The 18,862-nt window shown below is 34.9% G+C and overlaps 1 protein-coding gene across 4 annotated transcripts in view; it reads right to left on the minus strand.

Annotated features, from left to right (window-relative positions):
• LOC145664449 (DNA topoisomerase 2-binding protein 1-A-like) overlaps nucleotides 1–18,862 on the minus strand; it is a 1,008,895-nt gene that overhangs the window by 539,233 nt on the left and 450,800 nt on the right. For all 4 annotated transcript variants that reach the window (XM_081731135.1, XM_081731136.1, XM_081731137.1 and 1 more), the window contains one exon: nucleotides 15,438–15,523. In XM_081731135.1, coding sequence (XP_081587261.1) covers nucleotides 15,438–15,523 — 86 coding nt within the window. The remainder of the gene's footprint in view (nucleotides 1–15,437; nucleotides 15,524–18,862) is intronic.

Here is an 18,862-nt window from a genome sequence, read left to right on the forward strand (position 1 = left end):
TTATGTAGGTAAATTTTTGGAGGGGCCGGTTAACTTTATATGTAGCGAAATTTATTGACTCCTTATAAAAAAAAATGGAGAGAGAAATCTAGCATACTTTAATCTCCGTTCGCTTCGGGCACTGAGGCTATGAGAGTTGTGTATCCTGAACCACCAGCTGTTACTTGGCACTTGTATCAGTGTTCGTAGGTAGCCACGCCCCTTAAAGGACTCGTGCGTGCTTCGCGCGATGACGTAAGCTGCCTCCTACCTGTCTGGCTGCAACGAATTCCTCATTGCAGTGTAAAACAGGTAATTACTAGGGAAACTACGGAATCAGGGTTTTGAGTCAAAATGAACGTTCGTAACATACTATTCTTGTTTAAAAGGTTTAAGAAAGAAAATATAAACGAAATGTAATATTGTAGTTACTAATACAGTTTCATTATAATACTATTAACGTTTATTTCACGACTCAAAACTCCTGGTTTTGTGGCTGTTAAAATAAAAATGAATATAACTCAATAAAATAAAAAAAGAAAAAAAAAAGGGGGTTTAACTGGAAGTCGACACCAACGATAGTTCGTAAATGTTTGCTCTATATTTCAAAGCGATTATTATGCAGTGGGAAAATACCTTTCAGCTTGTCTATATTGGTTGTTTAATCGACTAAAAGGTTTCATTTAAAAACTAGTACTATTTATTCTTGATAAATTAAAATGCATGGTTATACATAGAGTGCAAGAGGAGACTGGGTACGTCTTGTGTTTGCATGTTAAGAGTCCTAGGTTCAATCCCGTTAATGATTAGTGAATACTCGTCCCAGAATAAGTGATAACACGTAAATAGAAGGTTATTTTTTTTAATTGAAACATTAATTTGAGGCTATTTTGTTACTATTACGTCAAGACTGGTAACGTTCTGGGTTCGATGAGTATGGTACTGGATGCAATTACATTTAGCCAGTTAATGGAATCTCTTGAATTATACGTATGACTCTACATATATTTAAATCTTTTAAAATACTAGAAAAAATACTTGGGTACTAATAATATATCTAGACTTTTAACTTGGTAAATCGCTATTTAACAGAATATAAAAGTAATTTCTGAATTGGTGAACATTTCTGCTTCGCGTACTTTGCTTGGAAAAAATTAAGTACCATATATATATATATATTTCTGAGCCGTGGGCTCGCCTGTTTAAATACTCACATTATTCGAGATATCGAGCATTTTCGGTCGGGCTCGACTGTTCAGATATTGCCTTAGTTGGCCATGTATATATTCCTCTCAGTTACTAACAAAGATCAGGCAGCCGCAGGCGCTAATAGAAATAAAAATATTGTTATTTTTAACAAATTGTTTGATTTCTCTGGGATTGCGGTACAAACCCATATTTCCCGGTATTACTTCCAGTTCTTTTTGAACTGAATGTCTTCATGACGTTACTTAGGGTAATACAATGTTTAAGAGTAACACACCTATTCAATGTTACAAATGAGGGTGACAAGCAGCACTTGCACCGGCTGGGATATCGATAGCCATTTCTGTTGTTGTGAAGCGTACAAGATGTAAAGAGAAGTTTCTGAAGAAATTTTAAAATCTTCATGTGAAAAATATATTTCCAGCAATACTACCAAACAATGACATTACTTTCCAACCAAGTTCATGAAAGTTAGGAAAACCGTTAGCAAGTAGCCTGAAGAAACCTGTGCCTCATTCTACCCTTGTCTAAAAGAATGGGTCAGCCTGGAAGTCACAAAGTCAATAGGTTGTTCTTTAATGTTTCTTGTCTATTCATAGCCAAACAAAGCAATACACGTTTTTATATATATAATTTGTCGAAATATAAAAACCCTGAATCAAATCCGCTCGTGATACTCCTTAAAGAAATAAGAAAAATCGAATGTTTCTTTTTCAAAACCTAATGTCAGACGACTGCAACTTGGGAACTGCTAAATTATTTTTTCTTTAAGCAGAATGGAAAAGTTTCAGCTTGTTACGGAATCCATTGATACGTCCCATAAGCTTAAAAACTAACTGGTCTTTTCCCTGTAGTTCTACGTTTAGCTCACTTAGATGCCTTGTAATATGTCAAAAATTCCTAATGTTGAAGAAAAGAATACTTCGAAGCTCTTCTTCTAAGCATGTAGGGCCTGATAGAACTGGTTAAGAAAAATCAGGAATTTCTTTCTTCAGCTTACGAAAAATTTCTGAAGACAATTTCCTACACTTAACCAGCTAATGTGCATGTAAATAAGTATGTCTTCATACTTTCTATCCATGTCCTCAAAAACTTGACGAAACTAGCAATGTAAAAGTGAATTGCCGCTCCTTATTATGTAGTTGTCCCTTGGGAATATCTTTTCGCTTTAATGATTTGCCCCAAGTAGCAAAATATGTAGCTATTTATATTATTTTCTCTTAAAAGGCCTATTGGTAAAGATTTCTATCATTGCGGTTCATCATCAGTTACAACTGACGAACACTTCTGAAAATTTCGATATTTATTAGCAGAATTTTGAAATGCTTCATAAGTAACCCTTCCCTTTGCGATACCGAAGACACATATTTAACAGCTCTTCTTTACTAGAAAAAATCTTCCTGAGTCATGCACATAAAAGCAAAAACGAACTGACTGGCACAGAGAGAAGAAACGGTATTTATCAATTCGTTCAATATGTTTTTCCTCATTTGGTCACTCATTTCCAATATTCTTCTCTGGACTGTGCCACGAGGTAGAGGCACACAGTCAAAGTGATTCATCATTGTTGGGTCACTGAACGTCTTTCCTATTTCTATTGAGCAAATCATCATAATTTCGCTACCGAATGGCTCTTTCGCTTCAGCAAGATCCAGGGAAACTACACACGAAGATTCGCACCGTGTTAATTTTACTAAACTCACCTGTTTGCTGTTTCATTGTTTTTATTTAATTATTTATGTGTATTTATGATATATTAGATCTCTGTCGTTTCAAGTCTTTTGTCATGTAAGCAAAGAAATCAACTGTTTTTCTTTATTTTACGGTACATTATACGAGGGGCATACTATTATATTTTCTTTCCTCGTATCAGATACAGTGAACCACTGAAGTTGGGGAGGCAGTCACAGGAATCTAGACTTTTCATCTGCCATTGAGAGCATCACTGGCGACGGGGACGACAGGAGTGCCATATGCACCCCATCTCTTGAATCCATATGCGTATTACTAACGCACAACATGGAAAGTGATTATGGAGTACAGCGCTGGACGTTAAGATTCCTGTGGAACGAGCGCGTGGTTGCTCCTTAAATCCATAGGCGATTTGTGGTAGTGTGAGGAGAACATGAACCGTCACGGAAAACGATGTACAATTGGGTAGCACCTCGACGGAAAAAAAATGAAGCAGTTCTCGAAGCAGTCACAGTGATACCGCCAGTCATTATCGCCGTGGTAGAAAGGACCATTCAAGAGAACAAATACATCACATTCTCTAAAATGAAGACTGGCACAGGACTAACCAGAAACACTCTGCAGCGCGTCTTGCACAATACTTAAGGCTGGGGAAGGCCAGTGCAAGATGGGTACCAAAACAGTTGCTGCAGAGCAAAAACAATATCGTGTAGATGTATGCACGGAATTTTTGCAACGCCACGATCATGATCCCGAAGATTTCATGCCTAGACTTCTGACTTGTGATGAGATCTGGCTCCACTACCATAAGCCCACGACGAAGCAACAATCAATGCAGTGGAAACATTATGAGTCCACCGCCAAAGAAATTTCGAACAATACTTTCAGCTGGGAGGCGTATGGCTACAATGTTACTGCACGAAAGACATTACCCAGACCGACTGACTGAAAGATGAAGCCACGATTAATAATGCAACGTATGTGAACACCCTCACATACTTACGTCGTGACATTCAAATGAAGCGGCCAGGAAAATGAACGAAAGGAATGCTTCTGCAACTAAATAACTTACGTCTTCACACCAGCCGGGAAACCACTGCTGTCATTGATCAACTAAGGTTTGCAATGCTGCCACACGTATCTAGTCCTAGGACTTCATTCCCAACCATTACCACCTGTTCAGGGAAATGAAAAAATCTCTATGTGGTCATCGGTTTACAGATGCTCATGACCTTCAACAATCTGTCCAAACATTGGCGCGTGGGACTCCAAAAAATTGGTTTGAAAGGGGTCTGCTAAAGTTGAAGAACCGCTGGCAAAAATGCATTAAAAAAATGGAGATTATATTGAGAAGGTGGACTGAGAATTAAGTCAGTGTAAAAAGATATAAGATCTCCTAATGCAGAGTTTATACTTATGACATTTGCATTAAATACACATTACAATTATCGTGTACATAGCTTTCTGCTATAAGTAGAAAAAAAAAACTAAATGACTGAAATACTAATATATCGGTTGGTAGCTTACGATGCAACTTTTTTCTTATTATTTGTATTAACATAAAAAAATCAAGTATAAAAACATTAACTCATAGTGAATAAACGTGTAAGAACCTACAGCTACGCACAAACACAAAATAAAGGGCATTAATGTTTCACGTTCGTTGCGTCCTCCAGTAGAAAAAAATTTGCACAAGGTTCTAGGTTCGTTTCCCGCTGAGAAGGCAATAAATTTTCAACGCATACGATGCTCCTATATTTGATTCCAGCTGGCCATTAGATGCATGACTTATCAACAATGGATAAATTTTACATGTTATCGTAGAACAAGCGGACGGACAAATATACAAATGCCAATTGAGTCGAATAGTAGAAGCTTCGCTAAAGCTCGCTTCAATTAAGTGTTATCTGTAATAGTCCAGTGCATTTCGGCAGATTTTGAGCCAAACCTGGACAAAAATAATAATAAATCGAAACCACTTGGATTAGGTTCAATATGCTTTCCAGAATATATTCTGAAAATTCCCACCTTCTCCCACCTTGGAAAATCCGCCATATTGGATTCAATATGGCGACAAGACCGAAACATCGACTTACATTTAAATGACAATATCTACTCACAGAATTAAGCTGGAAACTTCGTTCTTGTGTCAGTTTCAAAGACTAACGAATTCAAGTTTCCATCATTCTATATATTGCATCAATGTTGAAAAATGGCGGACATTACCTAAAAAATATAGTCATTTTCATTTTACAATAATGTTTTATTGGCATATAACTCAGAAATAACCGAGATATTAAAACATGCCTCGAAATAAAGGTGATACAGCATAATCGTAGCTTTCAAACGATGCAACTTATGTCAGTCTGTTTTAAAAAGTAAGGGAGCTGATCGAATTTATGTGACACTGGATGTGCAGTTTTCGGCACATTATTCTCAGGTGCCTGCTGTAAAGGTTTTGCGTGCACTCATATGTTTCATCTATTTGACTTGTGATACTTGCTTAAGGTTCTTACAGCATATGTAGTCAGAGATCTAAATATGGTCAGGAAGTCCACTATTTTGGATTCAATATGGCGTCCAGATGAAGAGGCCTATGTAATACTTAGAAAGCAATATCTTACTACAGAAGTAAGCTAGAAACTTCGTTCTTTTCGTCTATTTCTAGATAATAATTATTTCCTTCTTATCCACCGTTGTCATATTAAAATATGGCCGTTATTGTTCCAAAAGAGCATTTTTTTCTGATTTCTAAATGCTGTATCAATGGCAGCAAAAGACATTGAAAAGCTAAATCAAAGAACAGTTTTCGTAACCTTTGATCAGCCAATTTGCCATAAAGCCTTTGAAATTCTGTCGTCGGCTGCTCAAGGAAGACCCTTGTCTCCATTTGAAGTCCCTCTGAGAGGATTTCACCTCTTAATGTCTTTTTTGGGTTAAATCAGTACGAGTATGGGAGGAAGTGGCTTAGAAGACCTTCGGAAAACAGTGAATGCAAGTAACAGTATAGTTCAAATGATGACCTGTCGCCAATACTCAAGAGTCTTACGTGCACATTTTCTCACACAGCAAGTTTAGCTTAACTAAATTTTGAGCTATTAGCTGAAGATGTTATCAGGCATCAGTTGGATGATATATTTTTTGTTATGGATGCATAACTGCTTCCGAGTTCTGTCAGTGAAAACACAAATAGTCAGACAGCTCTTACTTTGTTCTATCAAAAAGCAGATCAACTGACAACTCACAGTAGAACTTCAAAATTATAGGTCCAATATTACCATCTTGTAGAAATTGTGCGACTTTATATTATTGCAGAACATGAATGTGATTGGAGTCTTCACTTGCATTGCATTCAAATGATGCGCTTTTTACATGCTGCAGGGCATTTGAACTATCCAAAGACAACACATATTTATTTGCAGCGCACAGTGGCTCTAGAACGCAAAAAGCCTCCTGCTGAATACAAGAAATTTGCAAGGAGTTCCTATTTTACTATAAGACGAACAGATAAATATTGGACTGAAACTTGGTCAGACGTGATCATTGAGCAGTTTTTTATGAGCTCGATGAAATCCATTGGCGGACTGAGCCATGGACGAAAGTTAAGTAAGTCCACAGTTGCTAGATGGACAAACTCTACGTTAGCTATAACTAAGGTTGCTGATAACATGAAAAGTTGTGAAGTGTTACATTTTACTTTAGATCAGTATGCAGAACTCCGATGATCGAGTGGTTACAAGTACACAATCCCTCCCATAAAGATTTGCCTTATTTATTGTCTCTTGTTAATGGATTGATTGCTAATTGGTATAAACTGTGATTCGGCTATATAAGTTGGCCTCCAAGAACTTTTGGAATTATAACATAAAGGTATGAAAATTAGAGAAGGCGTTGTAGATGTTAATTCTACCCAGCGTTTTCATCACATACTCTGTGTTGTGCACTCTGATGAATAACTTGCATCATATCTTTGATTCGAGCTTACAGTTGGTTTCCGGCACTTTTTGAAGAATGTATTCTCAGAGAAGGATAGAGAAAATCTACTTTCATTCCAGTCCTGGAGAGTAATTCAAAGCCAGAGCATAGCTTTCCTATGTCCAATTTGAGAGTTACACCATCGATAGAGGATACTGATTGTTTACAGTAGTTTGGCAACAAAATCAAACATATAAACAAATAGTGAAGAAATATGTTACATGCGTTACAAGCTATTACGATATGGATGTGACAATTGTGTTTGATGATTACAATATGTTTTACTAATTGCGCATGCTCCTTCTCGGAATGATATTTACATGTTCGTCCTAAGTAAACAGAAATATCCTCAGAGAGTACACAGTAGAAAATCACTTCAATAATCTTTGGGTCAGATGAAAGCTTCATACTTTTTCTTCGTGCTTCTACGGGACGTAATACTACTTCGGTTCTGTATGGAAAAGGGAAAGCCAAAGATTTCATACTTATGAATGATACAAAACTACGAACGAAAGTTATTCTTTTTAACGAAGAACAACCGTCACCGAATGGTATTGCAGAGGATGAAGAAAAGGTTATTTGTGTAGTATACACTAGAAAAGTTACTGATAACCTGAATCAGTGCAAGCTCTACTTGAAAACTGGAGTGAAACAGTGCTCCAAGTAGAAATTTCAATCTAGCTACTTTTCCACCTCAGGTTCAGCAACACAATATTCATCAAGAATTTTCTTACAAGTTCAACAGTGGAAGGGAGTAAATCTACATTCCACTCAATGGGGATGGAAATATTACAATGTAATGTTAATTCCAATACCAACTGCGAAAGAATCTGCTCCACGAAATGTTATTCGCTTATTATCTTCTAACTGTATAAAAGGATGTAATAGTAATAATTGTGAATGCAGAAAAAGTGGATTGTAGTGCTCTAAAATGTGTGGAGTATGTACAGGACATGGTTGCAGTAACAGTTTGACTTCAGTAGATTAAGATGATTAGAAGATCCTTTCAGTATAGGATTTATGTTGATTTTCATAATTCGCAAGATCATACACATAATTCTTTACAAAACTTTACATATAATATTCCTTATTTAGCATTCTGCTGTATGTTGTAATCAATAAACGTAATTTCCACAAAATATATATTTGTGTAGACTTGCGTATTTACTGTTATTGTTATGCAAGAAAGTTATATTTTCCGTTAAATTTTAAGTTACCAAGTGTGCAGGTAAAAAAAAAAAAAAAAATGTTTATTTGCAGAAATGTTCCTTAATAATTGTAGTTTTAAATTTATCTGCCATTGACACAGCATTTAGAAACCAGAAAAAATGATCTTTTAGGACAACAACGGCCATATTTTAATATGGCAACGATAGGTAAGAAGGAAATAACTATTATCTAGAAATTGACGAAGTTTCATGCTTACTTCTGTAATAAGATATTGCTGTCTAAGTGTTACATTGGCCTCTTCATCTGGATGCCATATTGAATCCAAAATGGCGGACTTACTGACCATGACTACATATTTGTTATGCTCTAAGAACCTTAAGTAAGTATCACAAGTCAAATAGATGAGGCATATGGGTGCACACAAAACCATTATAGCAGGCACCTGAGAATGTGTCGAAAACTGCACATCCAGTGTCACAAAAATTCGACTAGCTCCCTTACTTTTAAGATAGACTGACATAAGTTGCATCATTTGAAAGCTACGATTATGCTCTATCACGTTTATTTCGAGGCATGTTTTAATATCTCGGTTAGTTTCTGAGTTATATGCCAATAAAACATTATTGTAAAATGAGAATAACTATATTTTTTAGGTAATGTCCGCCATTTTTTAATATTGATGCAATATACAGAATGATGGAAAATTTCATTCGACAGTCTATACTATTATCTTGAAACTGACACAAGAACGAAGCTTCCAGCTTAATTCTGTGAGTAGATATTGTCACTTAAATGTAAGTCGATGTTTCGTCCTGTCGCCATATTGAATCCAATAAAGCGGATTTTCCCAAGGTGGGAGGTGGGAATTTTCAGGATATATTCTGGAAAGCATATTGAACTTAACCCAAGTGGTTTCGCTTTGTTATTATTTTTATCCAAGTTCAAGCCTAAATGCATTGGACTATAAATGTAATGTAAATAAAAGATAGCTGAAACTGCAAAAGATTGTAAAATGAAGCATAATAGTAATCTGTACAGTTGACAGCAAAAGTATTTGCCCACCTCTAGATTTTCTTTGGGCAATAACTTTCGAATAAATTTATTAGTTTGAGTATATTTTTACTTGATGAACAAACGACTAACTTAGTGTACGTCACGGAAATCCGTATTAAATTTATCAATTCCTTCTGAATTTTTTGGCGGAAAGAGACGGGGCTCCGATTATTCGCTGTAAATATATTGTGTATACAGTTGGTGCATGAGTTTCACATGTAAGTAGGCTAAATATTTGTAACTCTCATTTACGGAAAAAAGTAATCATGTCTCATCGCTGCCGTCATTTAGAGATTATTTCTTTGTAATAATAATAATAATGCTGACTATAAAGCCCATGTAGGACTATGATATGTTATAGCGGGGATGAAAGCTCGATGGCGGCTTTAAGTACCATTATTTTTCACTGACGTATCCGAACTCCGCTAGTCTATTCTTCTTCTTCTTCTTCTTCTTATTCTTATTCTTATTATTATTATTATTATTATTATTATTATTATTATTAGTAGTAGTAGTAGTAGTAGTAGTAGTAGTAGTAGTAGTAGTAGCAGTAGTAGTAATAGCAGTAGTAGTAGTAGTAGTAGCAGCAGCAGTAGTAGCAGCAGCAGTAGTAGTAGTAGTAGCAGCAGCAGTAGTAGTAGTAGTAGCAGCAGTAGTAGTAGTGGTAGCAGCAGCAGTAGTAAGTATTCTGCCTTTCGGCAAGTCCTAGGGCTTTTTTTTTTAATTTTAGATTTTGGCCTGGAAATGTTTCTTCCATGTTTTTCGATCTTCAACTTCCTCTTTTACCTCCCAATATTTCCTTCTGTTTTTCAAATCATCGATCAGTTGTGTTCTTCTTCCTATTCCTCGCTTTCCTTCCGTCTTTCGTTCTATGGTGGTATGAAGAAGACAATTTCTTCGTAAGATGTGTCCAATCCAATTCGCCTTCCTACGAAGGATGATGGATAGAAGTGTCCTCTTCTCTCCTATCCGTTTTAAAACATCTTCGTTTGTTACTCTCTCTGTCCATTTTATCTCCTCCATCCTCCACCACCACATTTTGAAGCTGTCTAAATATTTCTTCTCTAACTTCCGTAATGTCCAAGTCTCAGAACCATACAGTCCAATGTTCCAGATATAGCACTTGACCAACTGCTTCCTAAGTCCAATATTGATCTTGCTGCTTCAGAGTGATCTTTTCTTGTTGAATGCTTCTTTAGCTATAGCAATTCTTGACCTGATCTCTTTGGTACAGCAGGCGTCTCTTGTCAAAATATTTCCCACCTCTCGACCTCGACCTCTTCAAGTTCTCTTTCTTGTACTCTGACCAGTAAGGACTCATTTCCTCGGGATATTCTCATGACTTTCGACCTTTCAATGTTGATTTCCATTCCATATATTTTTCCGCTGTCAACTATTTTGTGAATCATCTTCTGTAGTCCTTCTTCGGTTCTACCTATAATAACTGTATCCTCTGCATACCTGATCTTGTTAATAATCTTCCCTCCAATCTTGAAATCCTCAATTCCCATTAATGCTTCCTTCATTAAACATTCACTGTGAATGTTGAATAATTGGAGAGACATTCTACACCCTTGTCTGACTCCTCTTCCGATCTCCACACTACTAGTCTATCATAGTCTTAACTTAGATAGCTTCCCAATTATATCACGATGCTGGGTCAATACTGTAAAAATATCTTAGGTCCCACTGCGAATCGAAATCAGAACCACGCGAAGAAAGGCCAGGTGTGCACCCACGCGGGGGTCCACCGAGTTCGGATCCCTCCACCAACACACACAAAACTTCGTAACTCCACTAACATTTGTGAACATTCTTAAAAAACTGTACTTGTTTAACAGAGAAATGATTGATGTAGCCTTAAGATTTGATTTTACACCGAATCTGTGCTCTTTTCTTTTCTTATAAAAATAATCTATTTCTATCATTTGTTTCCTGAGAAAATAGGTGGCAATAATTAACAATTACTTATCGTCTATTCGGGTGCAGATTAACAGGTTCAATACTACATACACGTATTAGATCTCCCAAAACATTGGACTTTTTCCAACAACATTTTCTCGGTGCGCGCCTGACGTGCGCTAACCAATCATTTATTTATTTAACAATATTTTAAATACAGCCCCTAAAGCCACTTTACAACAGAATGTTTTAACATCAACAATGGAAAAAGAAGTGGAAGAAAATCGGGCAGATCTATGTTTAAAGATACCATACCGAAATCCCTGGTCAAACCTGTCAGGATGGCAGGCCGCATGTTTTACACACAGGATCTCCCGATTACGAGGAAAGAACGATGACCAATAGTTCACGGTCGCTCGGTTCTGGTTTGATACAATTTGACTCAGCATCGTGAACCATTTGGAGATCTATCGGAATAAAGAAGCAGAGAACTCCGGTGAAATAGCCCAGAAATAGTGTTGACTGGGAGCAAATGAGCTGGTCACGCATCACAAGTTACTTAGCCGGCCGGCTGCACTTCTCCTTGTACGTGACTTACCTTGTATATCCTTATTCACAGGAATCGAATAACTTACCTTCCCCCCCTGTCTCTACTCTAGCTTTGCAAATAACGACATGTGGAAGTGAAATTTTGTTTTGCTTCACTACCTGAAGAACAAACTTCAACTTACTCCTTTGAAGGAAAATACAATAGATACCATATCCGAAGAATTCTCCAAATATCTAATAAAATTAGCAACTCCTGAAGACAATAACTTTACCAAACCTGTTTGTTCAACTGTGCTACTCGTGTGACAAACAAGGGGCCGCGGATGCTCAGTGGCAGAGCATTCACCTTTGTTGCATGACGTCCTTGATTCGATCCGGGCTCGAGCAAAATGGGCTTTGTGGTGTACAAACACCATGTGCGTGGGTTTTGTCGAGATTCTCCCGTTTCCTCCCACTTTTCTCATTTCACCATTTCATTTATTTCTCATCATCACCATCTCCTTTAGCCTATCCGCCATAATCATCGGATGTAAAACAAAGATTTCATTTCATTTTATTTGGGTGGTAAACATCATTTGTAACAGAATAGCCCCACTCCAGATCATTTTCGTTCCCTAAGGTACCCACAGAAGAAAGGATCTCATTGAGTGGGTTCCAGTTCTTGATTTTCCGCCCACAAGCGTGACAAGAAATAACCGAAATACACTCGTTCCTTCAATTAGTTACGGTACAACGACATTATTGCCTCGTAACGAAAATTGGTGTCAAATTTCATATCTACCGAAATTAAAGAACAAATATATTTTGTTACAGAGAGCAATCTCCGTAATGTTAAGTTATCCACCCCTAACTTCCATACCCACAGAAACCAATGGAACCGTGTTCACCTTGAATGGCAAACCTTGTAGATGCAAATTCGACAACATTCGGACTCTTCTGAAGACCATCCTTAAGCATTCATTAGACAAAACCATGTAACTGTTGTCTCTTGAAAGTTGATAGCACATCCTTCTTTGTCTAAGCGTTCTGGTTCTAAGTTTTAAATGACAGCCGTCACATATTTATAACCATCACTAAAAGCAAGGCAAAAAAGTTTATTTGCAATAAAATGCTTCTGGCTGAAAAAATTGGTGCTTTTTGGAAGTGGTACCTGCGTCGTCTGGATCTCGAGAAAGCACAAACTGCTTGTTCTTCTCAAAATTCTCCACAATGACCAAGAAACTTGGAACACAATTTTAGAAAGCAGCAGTAAAAGAAGATTTATGGTCAATAACGATTAGCTATGATTTCAGGACTACTTTTCAGGAATCACTAGGTTGCTTGAGAGGGTAACATTCATAAGTCCTAGAGGGCACAAGACCTAAACGGCATAAGACCTAACAATATAGACACTAGTCCTAAATTTTATGTCTTATGCCTTTTAGAACTAGTGCCGTTTAGGACTTGTGCCGTTCAGGTCTTATGCCATTTAGTACTTGTGCCGTTTAGGATAGTGCCGCGAAATGATTTTTACGTCTTGAACCGTTTAGATCTTATGCCGTTTAAGTTTTGTGCCTTTTTCATTCACCTGCTTTAGTTCTGAAATTCGTCACCACCACACGAAATTGCGACTATGCAGTAACTAGTTGGCAATAATATTACGAACGTAGCTAATTCCAACGGTAACAGCTATATTTGTACAACTAAAATTATTATGTTCTGCAGTTATACATGAATTACATTATATAACCAATTTCATTCTAAGAACTAGTTCATGAAAGTCCATTTGTTTGACTGTCTTCATCTTCTGTACTCTTATATAAAAGAGTTAAGATAAGTGACTTTCTGGGTATACTACTACAAGTAGAGTCGTTAAATTTTAATTTAAGAAAAAAAAAATCATTTTCTTACGAAAGCAGGATATAAGAAAGAATTTTTGGGAAATATGTATTCTAAAAAGGATGGGGTAAGATTTTTTTTTTTGAGAGTAGCGTATCTCGCAAATCTCTGAACTCAGTAAAACGAAACTTCACATATTTATAATCACTGTAAACCAAACATATAAACAAAACAAACAAACAAAAGTGAAAATTCAACACAGAAATGAGAAAGAACAAAGCGCACACTTTCTTTAATGTTCGAATTCGCCATTATTTATTCAGAAAATATAGGGTGGCCCAAAAGTAGGTATACAGTACCGTACTGATCAGCTCATTGCATTTTGTATCATTTCTTATTGTTATCCATGAGGTAGACTTAGTTTCTTTATTATTTGTTCTTAATATGTTTTTATTAAAAATTACATTTCTAAGAGGGAAGGAGGGTCAATTTCTTCAATATTAAAATTTCCTACTGCTTATGAGATTTGGGCAGAAAACTCTTTTCGTTTAGGTCTGGGTTCGTCCAGTTAAGCAAATGGGAGTACACAGTGGATGATTAATTAGGCTCTTTTAATTATTTTAACATGTTGACGTAATTTAATTTTTTTAAAGTGTTTCTTTCACATTCTATTATAAACATTATTAATTTACTGTAATTATTAAACAGACTAACCTTCACTTGGGGGGTCAAAAGTTTGTTTTTGGTGTAAATCCATCATTTGCCGTCCGTTGCATAACCTTTGATTTTAACTTCACGTACAATTAAAGCTCAGGTCTCAAAAATGTAGCATATTTGAAATATATTATTATTATTATTATTAATAATAATAATAATAATAATAATAATAATAATAATAATAATAATAATAATAATAATAATAATAATAATAGTTAATTCCAACGGTAACAGCTATGTTAGTACTACTAAAGCTATTATTAATAATGGTAACGAGTAAAGAATAGTTAATTACGAGTATGACAACTATTTGCTACGGAAAGAGTTGAATATGATAAATATATGTGTAAAAATAATTTACTTTAAATCAATACAAAGAAAGCAAAATTTATGACGTATATCACTAAAACACAACATTATGTTAGTAATACGAGGTCAATGGTGTGGAAACAGAAAAAAACAAAAACAGGCATTATGAAAGATTTGGGAATCACATTTGATAGGTAGTTAATATTTTGTCACCACAAAAATGCTATCATGCAAACAGCAAGAAAGAACAATAGGCTTTATTTATTTTTCTTTTTATTTCAGAACGATAGAATATGTATTTATACAAATTACTTGTAGGAACTAAGGTAGAATCTGGTTCTGTAATATGAAATAGTATATCTAAAACTTTGACTAACAGATTGACAGTATTCTTGGCACAAACGCGATAGTAGCGCCACGAGAGATTTTTAGGTCCAGTGCCGTTTAGGTCTTGTGCCGTTTAGGACTAGTGCCGCTTAGGACTTGTGCCGCGAAATGATTTTTAGGATTTGTGCCGCGAAACGATTTTTAGGTCTTGTGCTATTTAGGTCTTATGCCGTTTAGGACTAGTGCCGTGTCCCCGCTTGGGACAGCGTCTGCTTGTAAACTATATGCAAGCTGCAAGTCTTTCAATGGAGTTCAGTGCCCTTAAAATGTATGGATATGGACGTATTTTTTCCCTCATATGTGAATTCGGTGACAAAATTATTTCTTTCGTTTCTGTAATAATCAGACTGATGAACGCAGAAATTCCCATGAAACGTGTTGGAATTTGAAATTCCAAATGCATATTCCATACTTAAACCAAAGATCTTTAAAAACTAACTTTGTACTAGTCGTCATGAATCAATTTAGTAGGTTTCTTAAATAAATAATAATAAACATATAGTATAAATTTGATCTCTGATCTCATTAGTATATTCCAATCTTTATCGCCTTTCCGATTGACAGTCCTGAAGGATATAATGTTCCAGTACTGCCCGTCCTACCACCACGAACTTTTACTTGATAGACAGTGAAATTCACAACAATTAATGTTTTGACGCTAAAATTTTACAATTACATACCCTACATCCGTCCAGAAAAGCGCCTGCTTTCTTCGCTCCCTCCTCTAATTTATCTATTGTTTCTTCAATACTTGGAAGCACGTAATCTGAAAATAATAAATAAATATATATATATATATATATTAATTTATAACTTAAACTTTACCTTTAACAGATAACACATTACAAGATTTATCACGCTCACAAACTAGCATAAAATTAATATTCTGTCAGTAAATACTACTAGGAAGATTACTTGAAAGTCGAAGGTCGTTAAGAAATCGACCATATATGACGAAACCATGCTTGGACGAAAATTCTGAAGAGACTGTCTCAAGATATATTGCAGATAAAAAATTAGAAAATAAAGCATGGGAAAGAGTTTTTGCTAAACACATATCATTAATTACTGAAAAAGTGCCCGCTTTAGGAACTGCTTTAGCGATAAAGGACAAAGTAAGTTTAGGATTAAGATTAAATTAAGTGCGATTTGTAAAAGCATTTTTCTATAATAAAAATGTGTTCAATCAATTAAAGGTGCTACGTTGTCTATCTCTCACAACGAGTTAATTGCTTTAACAATAAATCATGTTCTCACGAAGAAACAACTTAACGGTAAAGTCAAGAAAATTAAAGAAGGTACAATAATGAATTTGACTTTAAACGCAACACAAATCAAGAAGATTAAAATTTCTCCAAAAGAACATTTTCTTGGTTTAATTTTTATGATACCCGCTATTCTTGCAACATGAGGAGCTGTTGGTACTTTAGCAGAAGAACGAGCCGCTATCACTAAAACCGTAATTGATGTCAAAAAGAATAAAGATTTGGAACGACAGTTAAGACATAACTTAGTTATGGAAGAAAAGAAAGCTGGAAGAAATAGCTGTAGAGCGAGAAATTAAAAAAAAAACATTAACCAAATTCGACATAAAGAGGTTCGTGAAAAAATTATACACGATATTTTAGAGGAGCGTTTACAATAGATGAACTACACCAAAAACTCAAAGATCAAGAGTTGTATTGTAAACCTGGATAAGTCTGGGAACACTAGTACATACTGGATGTTTCATTGGAAAAACAAAAATATTAAGTACGTGATTCGTACAAAGGTAAACCACTGTTACAATATCTTAGAAGAGAAAACCTGTTTTATAATGATAATCACATGCAATACTTTAATTCAAACATATGCGGACATCTTTGTATTAAAGTTTTAAAACTGCTGAGTGAGGATTTTCTTTGAGCGATGTAATATATAAATTAAAAAAAAAAAAAAAAAATACAAAATAGGTTTAATAGCTTTTATGATAATTATCCGTAAAAGTTTTTGCTTTTGATCATGGAAAATATACACAACAATATCGTCAAATATTTCGAGGAACATGCAGATGATCCAGATGTAAATATGTATAATTATAATTATAATTATGATATATATTATAATAATGTTCACGATATAGATTTAAGTGACTAAAATAATCTATATAAATTGATTGATTTATGGAATTATTATATTCCTTAGTTTGTACACAGAGAAGAGTATCGTAAGTTCCTTTCAAAAATGACACTAACAAACTTGACTAAATATCATATATCAAAATGTTTAATCGTGTAATGAAAACCTTATTAATTACAAAAATGAAGGAAATCGTTGTATTTGTTATGTAATAAACTCTATGTAGCTGAAACAATAACAGCTTGCGGAATGAGAAAACCATGGTATGATAGTACAAAAATATTTAATTTGAAATTCTGTCGTATAGAAGGCTTACAAAGTAATTTCAAACAAATCAAAACATCAAATATCAGGGCAAGACATATTAAAAGTTGTAAAAGAACACAAGTATTAAAAATATTATGGCGACATCAATTAAATTTACTGCATATGGAAGAAACACTACTAGATGAGTCTGACAACTTCTTTTTAACATTTTGCAAACTTTACAAAGGTAGGATGATCCTTAATAATATGAACTGTGTTTTGTACTGATTTATTAAGAAAACATAGTATAAATGTCGATTCCTAGGTATTTATTTTAAAAACTCAAAAAACATGAAAATATAGTGAAAACATTATTTGAGAAATTAGGTTCGGACTTATCATTTGCTATTCAATAAATATTGCAATACTTCTCTTGTCAGGATTGGTAGAGTCAATGTACGCAAGATTTTGGGGTTTTATCTCGTCAACTTTTATTGTGAACAAAAGTACAGTAACGTTTAACAAAGAGCGTCCGGAAACGCAGTAGTGTCCCTTACGCTTATCGTCTATCTTTCAAGGTGTGGCTTTGGAGAGACATTTGTTTTTGTAGGGAAGATCTACGACCCATTGCAGCAGACCGGAGCAGTTAATTAGATAGAAAGCTCCAGCCCAATGCAGTTGGATAAGATGTTCTCGGCTCAACGCAGCTAAGAAGAGAGGAGTACTCCATGGTAGTGTTGTAAATAGAAAAAAAAAAAAAAAAACGTTCGTATTTTTTTAGAAATGTACGTTTTTTTTTAGAAAAAAAAACATTGCCTATCGTTTTTTTTCTAAATTTCGTTTTTTTTAAATAGTCATTTGTAATGTATCTTACGTCTATTTAAGTATGAACTATTTTTATGTAGGTGTAATTACCGTAAAATGCAACATAAATTAAACGCTAGATACTGATACGGTACAAATTTTTACAATTTATATGAGTAGCATACCTACTAATAATCCGGGTTTCTATAGTGTTTCACCAATATCAACCAAGAAATAAAAGTATAAACGAAAATTTGTTTTTTGGTGAAAGTAGGCCTTTAATAAGTACGAAAAATAATATCACGAACAGTATAAAATGGAAGTAACTTGTCTAAAGGTAAAAACTAATATCTGCAATATCTGTCAAAGTATTTTATTTAAAATAAATATTTCTTGTTGGAAACAGACTTCATGATCATCGTAGTTAAATTTACTAAGCTGAACTTCTATTTGATTACTACATTCATAGATTATGTTTAGGTCGCATTAGTTTGTCACATGGACAGTGCTAAAGCAAATGGTAAAATAAATCCCAGCACAAATTGCTTGATTATTGTCAAATACAAGAACTCAATTCTCGATCACGTGTTCCATTTAGTAAGTTATCAGAGTTCTGACATGAAAGCTACTCTTGTCTTTGTCACAAATAAGATCGTTATCATTGAAGATGGAAACAACTTTTTTTAAAAAAATAAAAGATGTAGAAGGAAAATCAAGAAATCAAGATAAAAGAGCTAGTTGCACTATAATTGCAAACTGATATATTGAGATTGAAGCTTGATATTATATTCTATGAAACGGATTACCATCTTTCAGGTGTGTTTGCATCTTTCACTAACGTAATAGATTAATATTTAAAGAAACAACAGACACAACGAGATTGTATTTGTAGTAAGTATTTAAGCCTTTCTGAGTGCGAGTGCAGTTTCCCTTCCCT

Source organism: Thermobia domestica, chromosome 11 (assembly GCF_964235325.1).
Source record: "Thermobia domestica chromosome 11, izTheDome1.hap1.1, whole genome shotgun sequence".
NCBI classification, from domain to species: Eukaryota; Metazoa; Arthropoda; class Insecta; order Zygentoma; family Lepismatidae; genus Thermobia; species Thermobia domestica.